At 43.3% G+C, this 20,731-nt stretch overlaps 1 protein-coding gene across 1 annotated transcript in view; it reads right to left on the reverse strand.

Annotated features, from left to right (window-relative positions):
- igsf11 (immunoglobulin superfamily member 11) overlaps positions 1–20,523 on the reverse strand; it is an 80,710-nt gene extending 60,187 nt beyond the window's left edge. Inside the window, exon 1 of the mRNA XM_076143187.1 lies at positions 20,009–20,523. Coding sequence (XP_075999302.1) covers positions 20,009–20,069 — 61 coding nt within the window. The 5' untranslated portion in view covers positions 20,070–20,523. The remainder of the gene's footprint in view (positions 1–20,008) is intronic.
- Between the last annotated feature and the right edge of the window lie 208 nt (positions 20,524–20,731).

Consider the following 20,731-nt stretch of genomic DNA (forward strand, 5'->3'; position numbering starts at 1 on the left):
CTTGGCTGAGAAAATCTCACCAGTACCCAAGCTCAACAATTGGTGGTGGCTGCCGAGCACCTTCAAGGGGAATGTCAGTTTCCATGGAGACTAAGCCACCCCAGCTATAGACACCCCCCCCCCCCCCACCCCCACTTACCGACATATATATTACAAACTCTCCGTCGCTGTTTTCCTTTCACACAGTATCGCCCTTTTGCTGTTTGTCTGGCGACGCCGTGTCTTTGTGCTCAGTTCAAACATCGGCGGCTGTGTTTACCTATGTTAGTAGTTGGTAGCATCACTATCACTGTCTGCTCATTTGCCGCTCTAGGCTGCTTCAGGGGTGTTTGTAAGCGTAGAGGTAAAAGCTGTAACATTAGCATTTGGAGGATAAATATAAAGAGAGTAAGCAGATGTTTCCCAGTTACACAAAACAAATAACAAAAATGCAGCTTTAACAATTCTGCAAGATTTGTTGGTTGGAACAACAAACTGCAAAACTGGTCATGTGGTCAAATAGGAGCAGTCATGCATAAATACACACACACACAGACAGACATTCACAAAGATGATGCCACATGATTGCTTTGTCATCAAGGTTGAGGTGATTTGTGAGAATCTATGTAAAGAGGCTGTCACAGTGTAGAAAAGAGTTTCAAGTTCATTCTGACTTCCTTCCTTCCTCCCTCTCCATGCTGATTACCGCGCTATAATGATACGGTTTCATCCTGCTCTCTATTCTTCTCAGAGCTCGCTGATTTCAATAAAACAAAACTTTCGAGGGCCCCTTTCGTTCTGCATGCATAGCCCAAGACATTATTGGAAATGTGAAAACGGGAGCGGATGACAGTTTAAGAAATGAAATGATAATAGTGTCTTAGAGTACTGCTAAGACCTTGCCTCTAAATCCATGAAATAACCTTCTACTGTAACCCATAGCTGATTATCGATGATGATAATTAGTGGTACAGTTTGAATCATCTTGTATCTCACGTTTGAGAGTTTAAGCAAAGATCGGCAGTCTAAAGTTCTGTGCTTTCAGTTTAGTTGAAGGCTTACATGCTCATCTTGACTAGAGACAATTCTCAAAGCTCCCTTTTTCTCTTTCAAAGTCTCCCATCTGTAAACTATTTTCTAACCTCAGCCATTAGATAAACCTAGTGGAGTGAAAGTACCATATTTGTCAAGTGAAATGAGGTGGAGTAGACAAAGGAGGACAAAGTGAATGCTCACTCAGTTACAGATAACATGTTTTTTTTCTGTTATTCCTTTTGTCTGCAGCTTTCCTCCTGTTTTGGTGGGAAACAACCTCTAAGGAGAAGTGGAACTGCTTAATATAAGCTGAGCAAATGAAGCTTCAAGAATAAACACAAGCATTGGCTCCCACAGGTACACTGTACCTACACTGATTTCCTCCAACCTGCGTGCTCAGCCCGAAGAGGATCATGGGTAGTGAACAAACGACGCTGGAGATAACATCAAATCATCTCCCGCAGGAGGCGGAGCCGTTCTTATATCCGCACAAATTGCACCTTTAAACAAAAAAAACACTGGCGTACGTTCACACATGATTTCATGACCCACGGTGTTCACACCTGATTCTCTCCCCTCCTGAGTCTTAATCAAGTTGTTTGTTTCAGGGGAACATCATTAGTATGTGTGTTTGATTGTGTAGGACTGGAGTGGAGTGTGTTTGTGTTCACTTCAACAAAAACACACGCTCTGTCCTTGAGAACGCTGAAAAATTAAATTAAACGCAAGTACCAAAAACCTCTCACGACTTTATAACAGTGATCGTTTTTCATTGTCAGCTCTCTCCGTTAGAGGGAACTCAGGTCATTACAATGCGAGCCACAGTGGAGAATGTGTTAAAAGATGTTTTCCTTTATAGAGAATGATTTGTTTGTTTTATGTTCCAGCTGGGTAGCCTCTTGGGCCCTAACCTACATTACAGCACAAAGACGATTAATCATTGATGATCAAACCTTTTAATAATGCTCATATATAATGTATATGCATGTGAATAAAACAAACAAAGAGCTCTGTTTTGGAGATAACAAATTTCCAGAAGAAAATGGGGTAGAGTGATTACTCACAGTAGCATAATTTGTATAATTCGTCATTATGAGTCATTTTGTACGTGTCAGTTGTGGATATTACTTCGGGAACAGTCATTAGAGCACATACCTCCTCCAAGGCCAAAGAGACAGGGATTAAATGTACCCTCCTCGACTAATTCACTTAACTGGAAGTGCACTGGTTTATAGGCGTAGCTTGTAGAAACAGTCAAATTGTGATTTGTTGGTCCTGAAATGTCAAAGTGACTCAAGGGACAGTGCACTTGCTTCACAGTCAAAAGGTTACAGCTTCATATCCAGCTTGGGTGTTTCTGTGTGGAGTTTGCATTGATGAAGATTTGTTTATTATTACATATTGACAAAAATACACCCCCCCCCCCCCCCCCCCCCCACCCAAAAAACAAAATCCTGGAATCCTGGAATAACCACCTAAATGTAATGGGTTTATCCCAGGCTCATCACTTCGACCAAGTTTGAGCTTTGTGAGTAACAAACCGCACTGTTATGTTGCTTCCATTCTGTGTCTCACACTACATCTATAAGAGTCATCAAAAATATTACAACTTGTGGGATAACTAGGTCCTAATGTGTGATTTTTTAAATAATGAGCCACCTCAGAACTCTAGTGTCCAAAATCTCAAATCTATGGCTATCGCGGAGTAATGGGTGTTAATATAATACAGACATTCATTATCACTGAAGAGCGAAACGTCTCTCGAGGTCAATTAAACCCGTGTGTGAACTATATGAACCCTTGGCGGAGTTGTCCAATGAGCCCAGATAAAAGAGATGTAAAACCACACACATGCACAGAGAGACACTCAGTGAGGAGAAGAGAGATAATCAAGAAGTGACAATGAAACATTTGACCGATGCAAACACACACAACCACTCTTTCCTCTGTGTTTGTTTTAAACATGCTTACACTCACACCTACAGTTCATATTACCGAGCCTTCTGTCTTTGAACCACGTGATGTGTTTTGATTGGAATAAGTGTGAAGGAAATAAGAGCCATTGGGGCGGCAAATTCTTCAATCTGGCACAGACATATAAGAGCAGGAAACTGGTGGCGCCAACTTGGAGGATGCACATATGCTTTTCTCGCGAGGTCGTTTCACTTCTATTCTGGAAGAAGAAGTAGCAAGATCAGTGTTCTCCTTCTATCAGCCCTTATTAAGTTTCCATGTCAGGAACCAAAAAGTGATGGGATTTTTTTTTTTAATAGTGTTTATCTAACTATGGCACTTGTAAAAAGCCCCTTGGTGGTCTGCCAGATTGTTTAAATGATCTAAATTCCACTATATTTTCTTCTGTGACATGTTTACGTCACTTACTGCACATACCAACCACTAAGTATGAGGCCTGCAAACGTTCAGCCAACACCTAATGAAGGCCTAACACAGCTGACCAATCAAAACAGAGTAAGCTTACCAGGGAACAGTGTTGTATCAATCATATCATATGCCTGTAATTTAATCATTTACTCCTCTGTTGTGAAATATGCAGCACATGACCATTCCATCTTGTTCCAATAGACAACTTCCTTTTTATGAAACGCACATGTCACCGCATTAAGAAGGCCGGTATTAACAAAGTGGTTGATTATCAGCATTGTGGTACAGATTAAGCCTGATGAGGTCTGTATTCCCTTTGTAGTACAGCCCAGATGTTGGAGTTATCCTGTATACCTGAAGGTTAAATAAATAAACAGGTAAAAACAAATTGCCTCAAATGGTTTGGCCTTTATTGTAGCAATTCCTAAAGGGTGTCTCCCTATCAACCCCAGCAGCAGCCCAGCTCAACCTGAGTTCATACCCCAGTTAATAACTGGTGGCCTTCATAATACATGAGGCCTTACCCCACATATGAGAGCAGCCATTTGCAGGTAACTGCCGTGTACATAAAGTGTTCAGACAAACATGCATCATAACTCATATCCACTGAGCCATTTACACTTAAAATGCATTCCACAGCTCACAGATTTTACAGCTCAACATTCATGCACGTACACACACACAGGCATGAACGCAGACAAAGACACGGACACAGACAGATTGAAGACGTCGTGTGTGTAAGGCCACAGGGGCTCCTGCGGTAAACCACACAGTAAGTGTGAGACCCCTGGGCTATCCAGGTCCCTAAATTGGTCCCAGTGAGCACTGAGAGCACAGGCAACAGGCTGTACCAGAGTATTAGTCTCTGTCAGACAGATCAATAACAGCTGGAGAACCATGCAACACCAACCCTGTTGAAGACTATTAGTGAGCAAATGATGATGAAGACGGCAAAGGCCATTTGCTTGTTGGTTCCCCAAAGAATGCAGGTTTAAATTAGGGTCTCTTCCACCTGTGTGTCTAAAAGCTCTTGGGATTTTAATTACAGCAAACACAATATTATTACTGCTGTAAGGAACAAAAAAAACCTTTTCCCTACTTAGAGAATAAAAATAAGATACAAATCACAAGATTGAACAATACTCAAAGCGACAATCCAGACTAGATCACATACACAAACACACACACATGCTCACACACAAAGCTATAGGAGGTTAAAGTGTTAAAATCTCATGCAACTCAGCCATCTGGCCTCTCTACACCTCTGTCTGTTACCTAATGGTGCAACGTGACTGATGACACATGCCAAACGCCAGAAAACTGCCCTGGCAAAGCGACGTGGTGAAGACAACGATTATGATGTAATTTCCTCAAACTACTGCATTGTGTTTCACTTATTCTTTCTGTGTTGCACATCCAAATGTATTATTTTTTCCGATTATTCTTTTATAAAAGTGAACAAACCACTGCGTAAGGCAAAACCACCACCAGTCACTGGAATCACTCCATCAGTCTGCCAGTCCCTTCCAAGTGACTGACTCCTTGCCGGCTGTTGATATCCTCGACCTGGGATGTCAGCACAGATGGACTGAAACAAGATGTGTGTGTGGAGCTAAACTCCTGTCCAATTGCGCCAGCACAGAACTACACCACGCTGAGGCCTGGCCGCTTTGGGGCTCGAGCCCTGGCAGCGAAAACAAGGGGGCCCCTTGTTTGGCCGAGGCACAGTGACAGGAAACATAAAACATTCACATGATAATGAGCCAGTGAATACATGTCCCCCCGTTCAACCCCTTGTCTCCCTCTCTCCCCGTCTCCCTTACATACAGTATACATAAATACACAGACAGCCACAAATGTAATGTACCCATGACACACATTCTCACACAAACGCGCAGGCCATCATCACAAAACGCTCAGTGTCTGGCACAGAACGGCCCGATCGCCCGGTCTCATCACCAAGGCGACCGGCACTAAGCGGGCGCCTGGCAGAGACAGACTGGCATTTAGCATTTCGGACCCCACAAAGCTTTCAGGGAGAGTATACAGAGAGCGAGAGAGAGAGAGAGAGAGCGAGAGAGAGAGAGAGAGAGAGAGAGAGAGAGAGAGAGAGAAAGAGAGAGGGATGGTAATGAAGAGGTTGGACACATGTAGGGAATTTGAGAAAGGGAAGGTGAAAAACAGTCTGACAAGCATGTTAAAGAGCAGAATGATTTGGGGAACAGAGAGGGAGGATAGAAACAGAAACAGAGTGATAGAACAAGCGAGAATGACTGAGTGAGTGGATGATAACGTCTAACAGATGCAGGCGAGAGGAGGGAAAAAATTGAGATTGCTTTCGTTACTGACAAGTGCATCGGAGCTGTGACTGATAACCGCTGAGAGTGATGTGCCGAACTCACATAAAACACCATCTGAGCGTTAAGAGGCGCATGTGTGATTTTCAACTGACGTCACGGACGAGGAAATCTATTAATACTCGTGCCCACCTGAGTATCCACCGGGCTAGGGGAGGAAGAGAGAACGCAGCACAAATGAACTGTAAAAAAATAAAGGATTCTTTTCATATTCATTCACAGCTCCCAAAGGCCGTCGAGGGAGGGGAGGGAGGAGGGGAGGGGGGGGACAGGAAGAAAGGAAATGAAACAGAGGGGGAAATTGAGTACTTGAGGCTTTGAGAACTATATGCCCGCTGAACACGAAGCGCAACACTGAGGGACGACCGCAAGGGTAGAGGGAGTACAAAACGGTTGAAGAGACGGGGGATTTAGGACAGATGATTAGGAGATAAAGAGGAGAGGCCTTCATGTCAACAAGCGTCACTGTGTTATCTCTAGACCTCAGCCTTTCTTCTCTTATCTCTTCTAATCTCTTCTACTGTTTCCTTACCTCATTAGAAGTGGATAGGAACTTAGGCCCTGTTTCATACTGACTGAGGCATGACAGCTACTGCTGGAAAGCGTTTGTCTGAAGTTGTGTTACTGGTTTAAGGTGTTGGATCAAAGGTGTAGCTCTTCATTAGTTTCCCCTTTTTCTCTGTAGTCCTCTTTTTCACATCAGTTCTTTTCATTTCATCAGAACTTGCTCCAAGGTCTCAACAACTGTAATGTAAAAAAATACACATAATGACACAGAAGTCCATTTGCGGAGTACTTTTACTTTAGATACCTCAGTACATTTTACTTCCACCTCATCCTCATCTCTAAGGGTCTTGCACCAGTTTTCATGGAGGGCACAGAAGCTTCAGGTCTTCGGTGCGAGCGAGTTCTTCTCCAGCCCCCAGCCTGTTGACCTCTCACCGCGCCCCTGCGTGACCCCCTCCCCACTTTGCCCGGCTCTCATGTCTGACCTCAGCTTTAGACCTCTGTATATTGCTCAGTCAGGTGTGAAATCAGCCTGGGTTTTCGGCTGATTCGCTCTCTCAGCCACGCACGCATCCTCTGCCGGCTTCGCTTTGACCTCTTCGCCTTTACCTTCACCTACTTCCAACTGATCTCAGTTATTTCCCGCACGCTCAGTTCAGGGATCCTCCAGAGATACTCCGCCCCCACACACACACACACACCATCCCCGACCCTGTGATGCTTTCCTAACTATAGCTGTAAAACACTGTATCATTTACGCCTCATCTCACTTCCACAGCAAATGTGCGGTATTAATTTTTCATCCTAATTTAAACAGGGATTAATTAAAACTGGAGTCATTTTTTTTCCCCCCGCTGTTCACGGTGGCAGTGTAATCCGTTACATAGCGGCTGCTTCGCCTCTGCCGCACAACCGGTATTCATAGGGCTTTTATCTAAGCTGAGTTTTATTATAACAATGTTGAATAGCATCTCGTGAGGATGTGCCGTGCACTGATGGCAGTCTCAATGGGCCCTCCTATTCTACACTCATCCTCATTTTAACAAAGAGCAATTTCTCCATTGTGCTCCATAGTTAATATAGTCAACACACACATCGCTCCCGTTTTTCCCCTCGACCGGCATTCTCCCACGTCACCCAACAGTATAGAAATAAAGCCACAGCTCTCAAAACCATCATCGCATCCAATTCTGTTTAATTATAACATTCAAAAGATACGATGACGCATAACTGGCATCGGGGATCCAGATTTCAAGGGGCAGATCATCCTTTAAAATGCTAGGAAGCGTTGTGGAATTGGACAATGTGCCTGTGTTAATAAAGCACCTTCCAGCCCTGAACAATGCAGTCATTGATCATGACATGTCATTGTTAAAACCCTACATTTCATCTCACAGCTTTAATAAAGGGAAAATGTCAAGCGTTTACTGGCCAGAGAAGATGGATCACTTGATATTCAGCCATTGATTATGAGATATGTTTATGAAGACTGAGACTCACAGATCCCCCAGGTTCCTTTGAGGATACTCTGTCCCGTTCTCTCTCTAAACTCGCCCATTTTTATATCGCCATCTCGCACCTACCTATCTGAATCTAATGTGGCGTTCGAGAATCTCTCTATATCGCTCAGCACCCTTTCTCCATCTTTACTGACATCACCTCGGAGCAACAGCAGCGCCCTGTAATTGCACTTTATTGTTGCTTTGCCATAATTACAGTTGTGAAAGTGCACAGGGAGAAAACGACTTAATAGTCTCTGGGATAATTGCCCCAATTGACTAGATGGTACTTAATTGGGTTGTTTGACATTGTGTAGATCCGTGTGTGTGTGTGTGTGTGTGTGTGTGTGTGTATGTGTGTGTGTGTAGGTGCAGTCAACAACAAAATAACAACAGGAGACTTTGTTTGTGGGAGCAGCAGGTCTGAAGCCCAACAGCCCAACAGTGTCGTTCAATCCTGGCAATTTCCCATCAATTTGAATTGTTATCTAAGATGCAAACTCTTTATACTTTCACACAGCACTGCTCTTTTGGTTTGAGAAAAGACAGAACAGAGATCCACTTGTCCTCCATAATTACAGAGAAACTCACCTTCCTAAAAAATAAAAGAAGATACTCATTTAAAAGTTTCTTCACTCTCAATGAAGCATTACACGCTCACAGCAGAGTTGATGATAAACAACCTTACCTCCTAATTTAGCATTTGTTAATACTTGGTTTGGTTGTGTAATGGAAAAATACTATATTAACTGTTGTTTTGCTTCATACACTAATAGAAATGTACTGGATACACTCGTGGACCTGTCACTTGCTCGGAATGTCACAAGACATCTTCTGAACAACAACTTTCACATTTATCTTACTAACGACTCACACACTTCCAACTGAATCCCTGATCAGATCATTCGACTCACCCTTCTTCATAAGATACACACTTCCTCTTTAGGCCAGACATTGACGCAGGTCGACCCCCACCTTTGCCCTTTCCGACTGACCCAACTGATTTCACGTATCACACAATCAAACACACCCACTAAAAAACAGACAAAAACATGACACACTCACATTTCGGGGCACTCTCCTGCAGACAGCCCTGCTCTCTGTATGATCTGTGTATTGAGACTCAATAAACTAACCCAACTGCAAGTTTGACTCTGTCTGGACCACTTTGATTAATAGAAATTGCCACAACAGTTGATGTAGCATAGTTGACTCTAGCAAATGTCTCATTGCAAACTGAGAATATAACTCAAAAGCTTCTGTTTTTTAGAAATATTTGAACTATTTGTCCACTTTCATTACTGGCTTAAATTTGGCTGTTGCTAAGACCAGAATTTAGTTGTTAAACATGGGGTCAATCACGTATTACTCTATTTCTCGGGCTATCACTCTACCAGCAGTGCAAACCTGTAAAACTACGACAAACTACCATTCCAAGAAACTTCAGCAATTATAACAGCAACATATTTTAGTGGGGCTGCTGCTTCCGAAATAAACAAGTGCACACAGTCATGTTGATCTAATCTCAGCATCCCTGGTATACCCGTCATGCCTTCCAATCACAGGCTGTCACAGGAATCAAGAGGAAATGAACAAGCAGCTGAGCATTTTTCCACCCCAGTTCCGTATCGCTGAAATCAGCTTCACCTCGCCACATTAAAGCTGTGAAAATCTTTTAATACAAGTGCGGCGTATTTCAAATGAGACACATTTCCTTCCTTTACCTTGGTTTGGAAAAGAGCTCTGCAAGGGCAGGTTCACATCGCAGCTCTACCAGGCAGTCAAATCCCAAAAACATAGGTTTGTGATGAACTAAATTAACCTAAAAACCTTAATTTTGACGTTTTGCGACAAGGTATGCTTAACAAATACAACACAAAGTACGCTTGCGTGTGTGTGTGTGTGTGTGTGTGTGTGTGTGTGTGTGTGTGTGTGTGTGTGTGTGTGTGTGTGTGTGTGTGTGTGACGTGTATGGTGTGTGTCACATTCTGCTGGTGTCTCAGTGAACCAATTGAAATAAATCCAAATCTATCTATAATCTATAAACCAGGGTCACACACCAATTGACAGTCATAATCTGGAGCAAAGCCTAATGATTTGGGCCTTGGCTCAAGAGTTTACACATTGTTCTATACACACACATCACCTCTCAGCCAGCACGCTGAGAGAGGATCAGTGGTCAGCAGCAGAGATTTGACAGAGGGAGGGAAATAAGAAAGTTTGATGATAGGATGAAGCAGTATGGAGGAAACGTTATGGCGTTTAACTGAAGATCTGCCTCGGTTTCAGTATACAAAATTTCACCAAACGGATCTGGGTGAGGTCACAGACCACATCGAATAGGCCGAACATAATCAGTAGTGGAGTGAGTGTGACTGTGTGTGTCAAACGGAAACAAGTTCAAGTTCAATTGTCTGTCAGAGTCCCGGCATTGCTGGGTGTTGTCGGCGCTTTCCTTCGCTGTAACAAACACAAACACACTATCACACCACTACAAATGTAACTAATTCCTCCAAAGCATTTAGTAGTTTCTGAATTGATTTTTCTGTATTTGTGGTGTGTAATGTGGGCAGTCCATTATTGTCTAACACTTGTTTAAAGACCCTTTAAGAGCTCAAATGTACAATATAAAAGGGTTGTATAGTAGACTACAAGCACACACACACACACACACAGTTAGGGTCTGTGACCACACAACCATGCAGCATTAACAGTCACTCTAAGCCCATGTAATATCCTGGTGTTTTAATGCCTGTGGGATGTTGAGGTGAAGGGTCATAGTGTTCATATGTATGTGTGTAAGTATGTGTGTCCGTGCATTCTTATGCTTTGTGTGTGTGTGTGTGAGAGAGAGAGAGAGAGAGAGAGAGAGAGAGAGAGAGAGAGAAAGAGAGAAAGAGAGAAAGAGAGAGAGTGTGTGTGTGTGTGTGTGTGTGTGTGTGTGTGTGTGTGTGTGTGTGTGTGTGTGTGTGTGTGTGTGTGTGTGTGTGTGTGTGTGTGTGTGTCTAATGGACAGTGTTTCCCTGCCCCCACCCTCATACTCTACAGGCTTTCAGGGAGGTTGAACAGATAAGATACTACAGTCATGGATTAAGAGGTGAGGGGGCAACGCAGCATATGGTGCCCCCCTGATATCCACCGCTCTTATATTGCTGCTAAAGGAACACCGCCCACGTGGTGAAGTTTAAGTCCGTCTGGAAAAATTGAAGAAGTGCCTTTCTTGTTTTCACTTGGCTTTTGTCAACACGTTGTCAGGTAGATACAAAGTTTCTGTGGGCTAAAGGTCAATGAGCGAGAAAGGAGATGACGCCAATTCGGACTCCAGTTAGATGACAAAAAAAGAAGACAAGAACATGCACAAGACTGCTGAGATGACCTGGTAACATCTGGGGGACATTGGGGTGTGTGTGTGTGTGTGGAAACAGGTGTGTAGCTCAGGTGATGGGGCAGAGGCAGGACACTCTGTGGTGACAGCTGGTGGACTGGTGGGGAACGACAGTGGTGTGACACAAATTTAAAGTATCCTTTTTGGGAAACTTTTCCAGTCACTGTGATTCCACACACACAAGTTTCACACATGCCAAACAAATTGCACATTTGCACATTGCACAGTTACATCTCCTGTACCTCTCACACACCCGACATCCATCTCACCCACTGTATAGCTTCCAAAAGGCAACGCAAATGTGTTCAAATGAGAGTAAATAACAATTATACCTATAATTATATGTATTTATGCACACATAGATAAATAACAGTGTATGCATATAGTGTTTGTGCTGCACAGTGAGTGTACAAGAGTGTGTGTGTGTGTGTGTGTGTGTGTGTGTGTGTGTGTGTTCCCCTGTTTGTCAGAGTACCACCTGTGCCCCCTCCTGTCCTATGTGATATGACAGTGACAATGTTAAGGTTCAGTCTGCTGTAACAATGCACAGATGGTCTCTCTCTCTCTCTCTCTCTCTCTCTCTCTCTCTCTCTCTCTCTCTCTCTCTCTCTCTCTCTCTCTCTCTCTCTCTCTCTCTCTCTCTCTCTCTCTCTCTCTCTCTTCTCTCTCTCTCTCTCTCTCTCTCTCTCTCTCTCTCTCTCTCTCTCTCTCTCTCTCTCTCTCTTCTCTCTCTCTCTCTCTCTCTCTCTCTCTCCCCCCCCCTCTTCAATGCCCATTTGTTGTCTACAAGGACGGGCACCACTTTCCAGTCTCGGCCTCATCCCTGGAAAGCCATTTGTTGGTGTGTCTAGCGAGTGTGTGGGAGGACAGCGAAAAGAACTGCGAAAGATTGTCACAGATAAAGAAAAATATCAAGTCAAAGCGGATGAGGGGAGAGAGGGGAATTGGAACACAAAGAGATGATGGAAGTGAAGTAAATGGCAGAAACGGAGATGGAAGCGCAGGGAGAAATCTAAAGGGAGAGAGACACAGAAAAAGGGGAAGTTAGGAGGGGAAGAGAGAGAGAGATGTTGGATGTGTGTTCACAAAAGTCTCTCAGATTGATGCCTGAGAGCGAGAGTGAGAGAGAGAGAAAGAGAGAGAATGCAGACGAACAATAGCAGTAGCAATGGCAGAAGTGAGAGAAGCTCCGGGGCAGCGTACAAAGGAGGGACTGATAATGAAGCTGTGGGAGAAGAAGAAGGGCTTCGCAGCCGTTTCCTGCAGGGAGCGATTCAGGCAGTTAACACACATTTGCTGCGAGGGAAAGTGTGTCACCACCCCGAGTTAGCCTCTCTGCTCCTGGGGGGGGGGGGGGACGTCTCATTGTGCTGCCCTCACTAACCAGGCGGGAACGCTGTCATGGTTTATACATGTGCAGTCCTGACCCGCCGCTTACTACTATGGGCTTCATGGTGTTAGCTGCACCACACACACATTCATCATGGCTGGACCCCTGTGAAGGAAACTGCCTGTCTTGTTTGCTTGCTTGCTTGTTAACTGGTAACTGCACAGCCACAACTAATTTAGCAAACAGTCTCTCAGATCTTATTTAATATTCTCAGATTTTTCTCGTTCTATATTTGCTTTTTGCCCATTTCAAGACCGTTGCAGCAGAAACCCTCTCAAATTTTATGGTATATGACCTATAGGGGGCACTAAAGCACCACTTGCACCTGAATCACATCAAGGTTTTGCTTCAAATGTTTGTTTTTGTACAATATTCCCCCAGTATTCCGGAATTGAAGCATTGAACTTGTGAATCTAACCTTTAAATTGAAAGCAAATATGGACACGGATGTTATTATAATAGTGGTTATTAGTTGCAATTGTCTAATCATTACACTAAGTAACGATTTTGACGCTGCTGATTAGGGAGATTTTGAGCAGAGACGCCAAGAACAGAAGAAAGAGAAGAAACAAAGGAAACATGTAAAACAGCAAAAATGAGTTTATGAATTACCTATGGAGGTGAAAAGCCTGAAGCATATTTAATGCAGGAGAATCTGTCCTCCTTTCACTTTGCCTCCCTGTATTCCCTCCTCAGTGTTCTGCATTTTCACTCCATTAACAGTGGCGTCAACACAGGAAGCAGAGTGTATTCGACTTTAATTCATCTAATACATCTTGAAAAGTGAGGTGTCAACATTTCTAAGGGCTTTAATGATGGAGGGGTGGAAATGACGATGGCAGAAATTTCCACAAAGACAAAGACGCACAGAACATTAAAGTACATCATGAAGTGTTGTAGGAGCTTCCAACAGCTGACTGCTTCTCTATTTTGTCCTCCGTCATGCGTGAGACCTCTGAACTCCACAAGCTTTTAAAAGTCAAAGGCATTGAAGTCATTTCCGCCAGCGCTCGTTCTGCAAGCGCTTAGAAGTGACAGTAACCATTACAGAAACACAGAGACGAAGCCGTCATGCACGACGACAGGTTTCAAAACCGCACTTTTCTTTCAAAATGTGAAATTATCCGCTGTTGTATTTTTAGAGGCCCTGTCAGGGAAAAAAAACACTCATTGTGCCATCAAGTGCAGATCACAGGATGTTGAATTTCTCCGACTGGCGGGGTTCACCAGCTGGGTTTATCAAGTGCTGTGAGGTCATTTGGTTGCTGAGTGGATCAATTAACAATCAATTTCAAATTAGCGATGTAAGGCCACAGCGCTCTGGGGACGGCAGTGACAATACCTATGAATAGTCATCGCTCCAGGACTCGTGTCAGCCATGTAAAAACTCCAATTTCCTCTGGATTTCCCGTTTCAACGTTCCATGCAGCTGTCTGTCATGGCGTTTGATTCTCTTGTTGTGTTTTGTGTGAGTGCAGGAAGACGGATGGATGAGATTTCCTCTGCATCAGAATCATTTACAATCCAAATATTTGCTTTCAAGAAATGTACTTGGACACAGAAGCAGAAAGCGCAATGTCAGCCTTTTTCTTTTCTTTTTTATTGTTTACCCCAGATAACAAGAAAGTTGTCTCATAATAATATAATGCTATTATGCTCTCTCAGCTTGTTTATGTTTTCTTTTGTTGTAAAAACCCTTTTTTCCAGAATCTAACGACACACACAGCGACAAAGCTATAAAAAGCTTTGATACAATTCTGTAAACAGTGCGGCATGGAATTGAATATAGGAAAGTTCAGCTAATGTAAAAATGAAAAATACATCAAAACTATGTCACTGTGCAATAAGAGTGAGTCTATTTTTAAAACACATTTAAGGCTTCTCACATATTCACTGGCTACAGCAAAGACTGAACACATAAACAGACTGAATCTTATCAATGACCTCACTGAATCTTGTCTAGTGGAACCTAACAGCCTGGGACCTGGAGATCAAACCTCCTCGCTCTGTGATTGGTTGGTCACACTAATGAGGACGATTACAACCCAGGGAAATCTCCATTCTCTGCGACCCAGTGTAATTTATTTGCACACATGTACACACACAAACACACACTACCTGGTTCATACACCGTTGTGGGATAAGGGGAGCACAGGAACATTACCTTAGCCATTGATCTGACATCATAAAGGCTTACAATGATTCTCTGTAATAACGAGCCTCCAGCAGACACTGACTGAGAGCTGCAATATATCACACACACACGCACACACACACGCACACACACACGCACACTGACTTAATTCTGCAGAAGGGCTTGTTTAAGAGAAAAGTCAGTGAGAGGGTAAGGACGAAAAGATGGATAACTCTGATTTATACTCAAAACTCAAACTCATCTATTTATGTGTAAAGATTTGACAATAGTTATTATTAGAAAATGACCAATGTCACACACCCCAGTTTGTGACTACGGACTGTCTTACACTAATAGCTTTGCTTGATCTATTACCTCTGTCTGTGTATGTGTCAGTCTGAGTCATACCTCCAAAAACAAAAAGCTGATGGATCTCACTTGGTGGTCAGGTTGGAATCCAGGAAGGAATCCACTAATTTGCCGTCCTCATTGCGTTGCTGTGATCACCACTTCTGTGTGATACAATCAATATCCCTGGATTCCTTGAGTCTAACCGCACTCACACATCCAAAGAGTCCATGCCTATTTTGTCCAGTTTGAATTGTTTCTATCACCCTCCTACAGTTCTTGAATTAAACCAGATGAAAATTGTACCTTTAATTTTGTGTGATTTCTGACCATTTGGCTATAATTGGCTGCCACAGTTGAGTGGCTCAATCATGGCGGAGTCGATAAGGGAAGGACTCATTTTGGTGCCCGTCTGGATCCAGGGGGGCATCATTGTCGATCATCTTTCTTATGACAAATAAAACAATTCCAACCCAATTATAGCACATGATTATAAGAGCTATTTCTTCTCTTCTCTTCTCAGTAGTTAGCTGCTTTCTCTCACGATGTGTTCAAAGACCCATACCAGCCATATTAGCATCCTTCGTGTTCTTCTAATAGTTTCTTCGGTGGAATATGACTGAAATGCAATTCATATCTATTCAACTGATGTTTTATTCATACAAACAATATGTAGTAAACAACAGATTTCTGTGCAGTAGTAAACAATTGGAGTGTTGTTGTGACACAGAGTTGGAAACTGGAGAGAGTTGGAAGGATATTCAGCATATTACATTTTTTCAAAACAATCAAAAATGTCTAATGTACACATCATTGGTTTAAGAAGAAAACACACCAAATAAGAACAGATGTGATATATGTGTGTGTGTGTGTGTGTGTGCGTGTGTGTGTGTGTGAGGACTGTGAAGTTCCATGTCAAAGCCTCAGTGCCAGCAAAGCAAATAACTGCTGCTGTTAAATCAGAGGAACATCAGGGTGCCACAACATGAAGAAGACCTTTGCTTGAAATATGCATAAACCCTGGGCTCAAAGCACGCAGCCACACACACACCCAAACACACTTTAGAAAGAAAAATCAAGCTAGAAGAAGTTGTTTACGTGATCTAAATGTTTCAACACGTAACTGAATGTTACAGATTCGGGGATTGTGCAAACTGGAATCGTGTTTTGTAGTCAAAATCGTCGACAAATCGTCTCATATCAAAGCACAAAGTTCAGCTTCTATCATCTAACACTGCGATCACTTTATCCAGATAAGGTGACTGTGTGCAGGTACACACACACACACACACACACACACACACACACACAATGATCCAGCTGTGGCTGAGGTACAAACTGATCAAATCTGGTGGCTGTTACACCTCAGCTATGATTCATTTTCATCACTGCATAAATAACAATACTCACATTGATTTATGTGCCTGTGTTAAAAGACGCAAGCATAATAAATCCACTTGCTTTTGCTCCACAATGCAGCGACGCAGGACGACGCATCAGAAATGAACACACTTCATTTCAAAAGGTGGACGACCCAGAATTCAAAGCGACTCAGGCTCAGCTTCAGTCGGAACACGTGACGCCATAACTTCCCCCCCCAAAACGAATCAGATTCCAGCATCGTCTCCCTCCACCTGCTCCGCTACATTAATGATCATCTGCCGCTGTGATTAAAAGGTAACATCTAGCCCCAAAACCTCAAAGCTGCAAATCCCCAATCGCACAACCCTCTGTGAACTGACCACATCAGATGTTTACCCCAGATGTTTGGCCGTCTGCCGTGCAGCCTGTACAGTACACACACACACTCTTTTGGGGGGCCTAGTTGAACGTGTGCTTAAGAGACCGTGGGACCGAATCTGACCCATCATTTATTAATTTGCATCCCCAGGACGCCGCCATCCACCGCAGTCCATCTTCTGAGCCCTCCGTCCTCTGAAGTTCCATCTCCCACCTCTGTCACTCAAACATACACACACACACACACACACACACACATAGGATTTCGCGAGCGGTCTCGACGGTCTTTCAATTTTTTTCTCTTTTTTTTTGCAAAGCTATTTTTAGGGAGGAGAATAATCGAGGTGGAAACATCCATCTGCTCAACCTTCTCGTTCCAGCTGCTCCTTTTTAGCAGCAGGCGGAAAGAGGAGGAGAAAACGATACTTATGCATCAATTTGCCAGATAAAATTATCGCAAAGTGGAGGATTTTTGATCGTGGTGAGGCATTCTAGTTGCACTTCATTAAAAAGTTTCCTGTGTGAGTCAGATCACCGTTGGTTACAGAAACTTGGTGTGTGTGTGTGTGTGTGTGTTGAAACGGCTCACTGAGCTACGACGCTCTCTTGACCTCTTGGCAATCTCGCTGTTGTCACATTCTTCGCTTTGTCTCTCATTATCTGCAACGACCGACTGAAAAGCAAAAGAAAGCGACTTTGAAGAGCGCGCAGAAGCAGTAAAGCAGTCAAAACCTGCAGCCTATGTCGCATTTGAGTTGCAGAGTGACTGCGAAACGCTGAAGGCCACACACACCCGGCACGCAATGCAATTTGCCCCAAGCACAAGTGGAGAAAGTGGATTAAGAACCCAGCTTTGATGCAAACGTCAACGTCCTGAATCTCAATGAGCCTGAGAAACGTTCCATATTGTTTTTTCTTTTGAATTCCTCCACCCTTCCTCATCGGACTCCACATATCCAAAACACAGTGGTGGGACGGGGGCAGAGATATGAGCCTGCCTGGGTGAATCCTGACAAAATTTCACTTAATGCAAATGTGAAACGTTCTATAAGATGTATTATGCAGACAAGCACTGGCGCAGTGGTTGAAAAGTTCAGGGCCACCAACCTCAACATGAATTTAATTTGCTGGATTGATTGGAGCGCAGGACGGGTCCCTTCCTCACCCTGGAGGGCTGTTCTGGGTAAATCGTTAAATTGGGGCATCGGCAGCGCAGCTCTGTTGGTATTGCCGGGGGGGGAGCTTGGTTCTGACAAAGACTAAACCGGCAACTTCATTAGTATGGAGCTCCTTTCCCCCGTATTCTAATGTCGAAAATGTTCTTTTCAACTTTCTGAGACTTCAAACACACACCGACTCTCCTTTTCCTGTAAGATGCCCCATTGCTAATTGAGAAGGACGGATACAATATTTATGTGTAACCTGGGAGGATTAATGGCGTGAAGAAGGACGTGGCGTGTCCTCAAACTGATGCTGACTGGAGGAGAGGAGAGGAGAGGAGACGAACCGGATATGAACTGATGCATCTACAAATCACTTTAAATATCTCTTTCCTCTTCAAAATCTTGCTCAGTCTTCATTTTCTCTTTCAACTCAACTCCCTTGTGCACGTCAACGCCGAGACACTGATGTATTAAATATGAGATGACCTGACAGCCAATGAGAAATGACGAACAGGTGCAAAGCGTTGAGAGGTACAACTCCCGTGATTTAAGACTCTGTTGCGTAATCATAAGCGAAGACAGGCCGGGCATCTGCTGTAATGAACCGACGGCATCAATGTTAGTGACAATGTCTGACATGCCAAAAGTGGAGGTCGATACATTCAGCCAAAACAAGCGACCACAATCAATACTGACTTTGCTGCATCAGTATTTATTTATAGCAACAACCGGCGAGAGGGAAGAAATGCTGGACTAACACACAGAAGCAAGTTGAGCTCTGAAGAAGACTTGGCCGCAAATTTTAAAGACAAATAAAAGCACTTTTGATTAATCTAACTTTGCTTCTTTTGAGTTTAATGGAGGTGTGCTTGTGTAGAAATAGGAGAATGAAAACAATAGACTCCTTCTTTCAATTGTCTTTTGGTTGCGTCATCAGTCTAAGGGCCTTAACCCTGAGTGAAGGTGACATCATAGCCCCTCGCCGCAGAAGGAACTCCAGCTAAGTAAAAAGGCAGTGGAGTGAAACGTCTTGGCAATAGAAAGACAGACTCAATCTCACATAAATGTCCTGTTCAACACTTCAATTAAAGCGTCAGGAGTGGTGTGTGTGTGTGTGTGTGTGTGTGTGTGTGTGTGTGTGTGTGTGTGTGTGTGTGTGTGTGTCTCATGGTTCAGCGGACATGTTTGTGTCCCGGCATGAGGCTCAGTTGGGATTTGATTGCCAAACACACTTGGTTTTTGTTCTATTCCAGAAGAAAAAGTATACGAATTTTAGAAATGATTACAGTCAAACTAAGCAGAAGAGCAGAAACTATTTGATGATTTGACCTCAAAACAGGTTCTTTGATTGAACTTCTTAATATAATATTTAAAAAGGGCGTTTAACACATGGGATTAGTTTCTTTTAACTTGAATACTAGAGGGGAATTGTGCAATATTTACGAAAAACTAAGATAGAATACACAACGTAAACTCACACATACTTCATATACTGCACACACACACACACATATACACACACACAATAGTATCCCCACAGATATGTTACATATGTAGTTTTGCTTCGGGGCTATGCGCTCCCGTCTCTCCAGCCTTTCCTGCGCCTCCTGGTCACCATGCTTTCGTTAATCGGATGGATTACCGGCGCAACCTTCCACCGTCTGCTCCGTTTCTATTTCAAAACACACACACACACACACACACACACACACTTACACTCACTCACAATTGTGCCACGTTTTAGTGTTGTTCGGTGGCTCGTTCACGGTTTGAACAAACTAGAACAATTTAGTGCCTGGTGCGTAAAACCTGTTCGTAAATTGGATGAGCACTGTCAACACTTTTAGTCAAGGGGGGGCGTAATGATTATTGGGGTTCAGGCGGAAGTCAGCTGTAGTCGGTACTTTTAGTTTGTCATCTTGGTCCAAAAACATTGCGATATGATTATGATTATGATTATCATTACTGTCGTCATGTTTATATATCTTGTTAATTTTATTTTTTACTAATTTGAGTTATTTTTTGTATCATTATTGTTATTATTTGATGTACCATGTGCGTGCTGGTGCGAGTGGGATCACAAACTTACCGTCCATGCAGAACAGGACCATCCAGGCTATCCATAGGTCCGAGTTGTGAAACTTCACCATGGTTCGTAACTGTTCCGCTCTCTTTACAAAACCTCAGCTTCGCTCACAGTTTCCTTGAAGAAAAGTAAATGTTCCGTGAAATGTCTTCAGACATCAAAGCTGTCTGATTCTTCTTCTTTTTTTTCCACTCAGCGCTCAACAGAGACGTGACCCAAATGACAGCGCAAGATAATAATTTAGTAAGTGTGTGAGAAATAAGAGCATTTCCATCCAGCGCGCATCCCGCTTCTCCTTTTTGAGTGTTTTTTAATCGTATTTTCCTGTCGTTCCTTGGTTGCTGGTGTCCACTCCAATAGCTTTTCTCTCCTCTTCAATCAGCGAGTTGTTGGCAAATGAAAATCAGGCCGCTGCAGCTGAAGGTGATTTACGGACAGCTCACAAACTGACTTTTCCCCGTCGCCTAGTGGAACCTCTCCAGCGCGTCTTGTTGCGCTCCATGGTTTCTCGTCTGCTCTGCTGCAGCTCAACGGACCTGAGAGCAAGTCACACAGAACTGGAAACGATGTAACTTCCTATAAATATATTTCAAAATAAATTCTCCACGGAGCAGAACAAAGTCGAGAGTAAATTGTATTGAAGTGGAAGAGTTTAAAAGCAAGCTGGGCAAGGTTATTTGTTTGTTCATTGCATCATTTCTAGAAAATAAGACCATTTCAAAACTG

The sequence above is a fragment of the Genypterus blacodes genome, unplaced genomic scaffold (genome assembly GCF_046128005.1).
Source record: "Genypterus blacodes isolate CSIRO-AG114 ecotype Tasmania unplaced genomic scaffold, CSIRO-AGI_Gbla_v1 ptg000003l_1, whole genome shotgun sequence".
Classification (NCBI taxonomy): domain Eukaryota; kingdom Metazoa; phylum Chordata; class Actinopteri; order Ophidiiformes; family Ophidiidae; genus Genypterus; species Genypterus blacodes.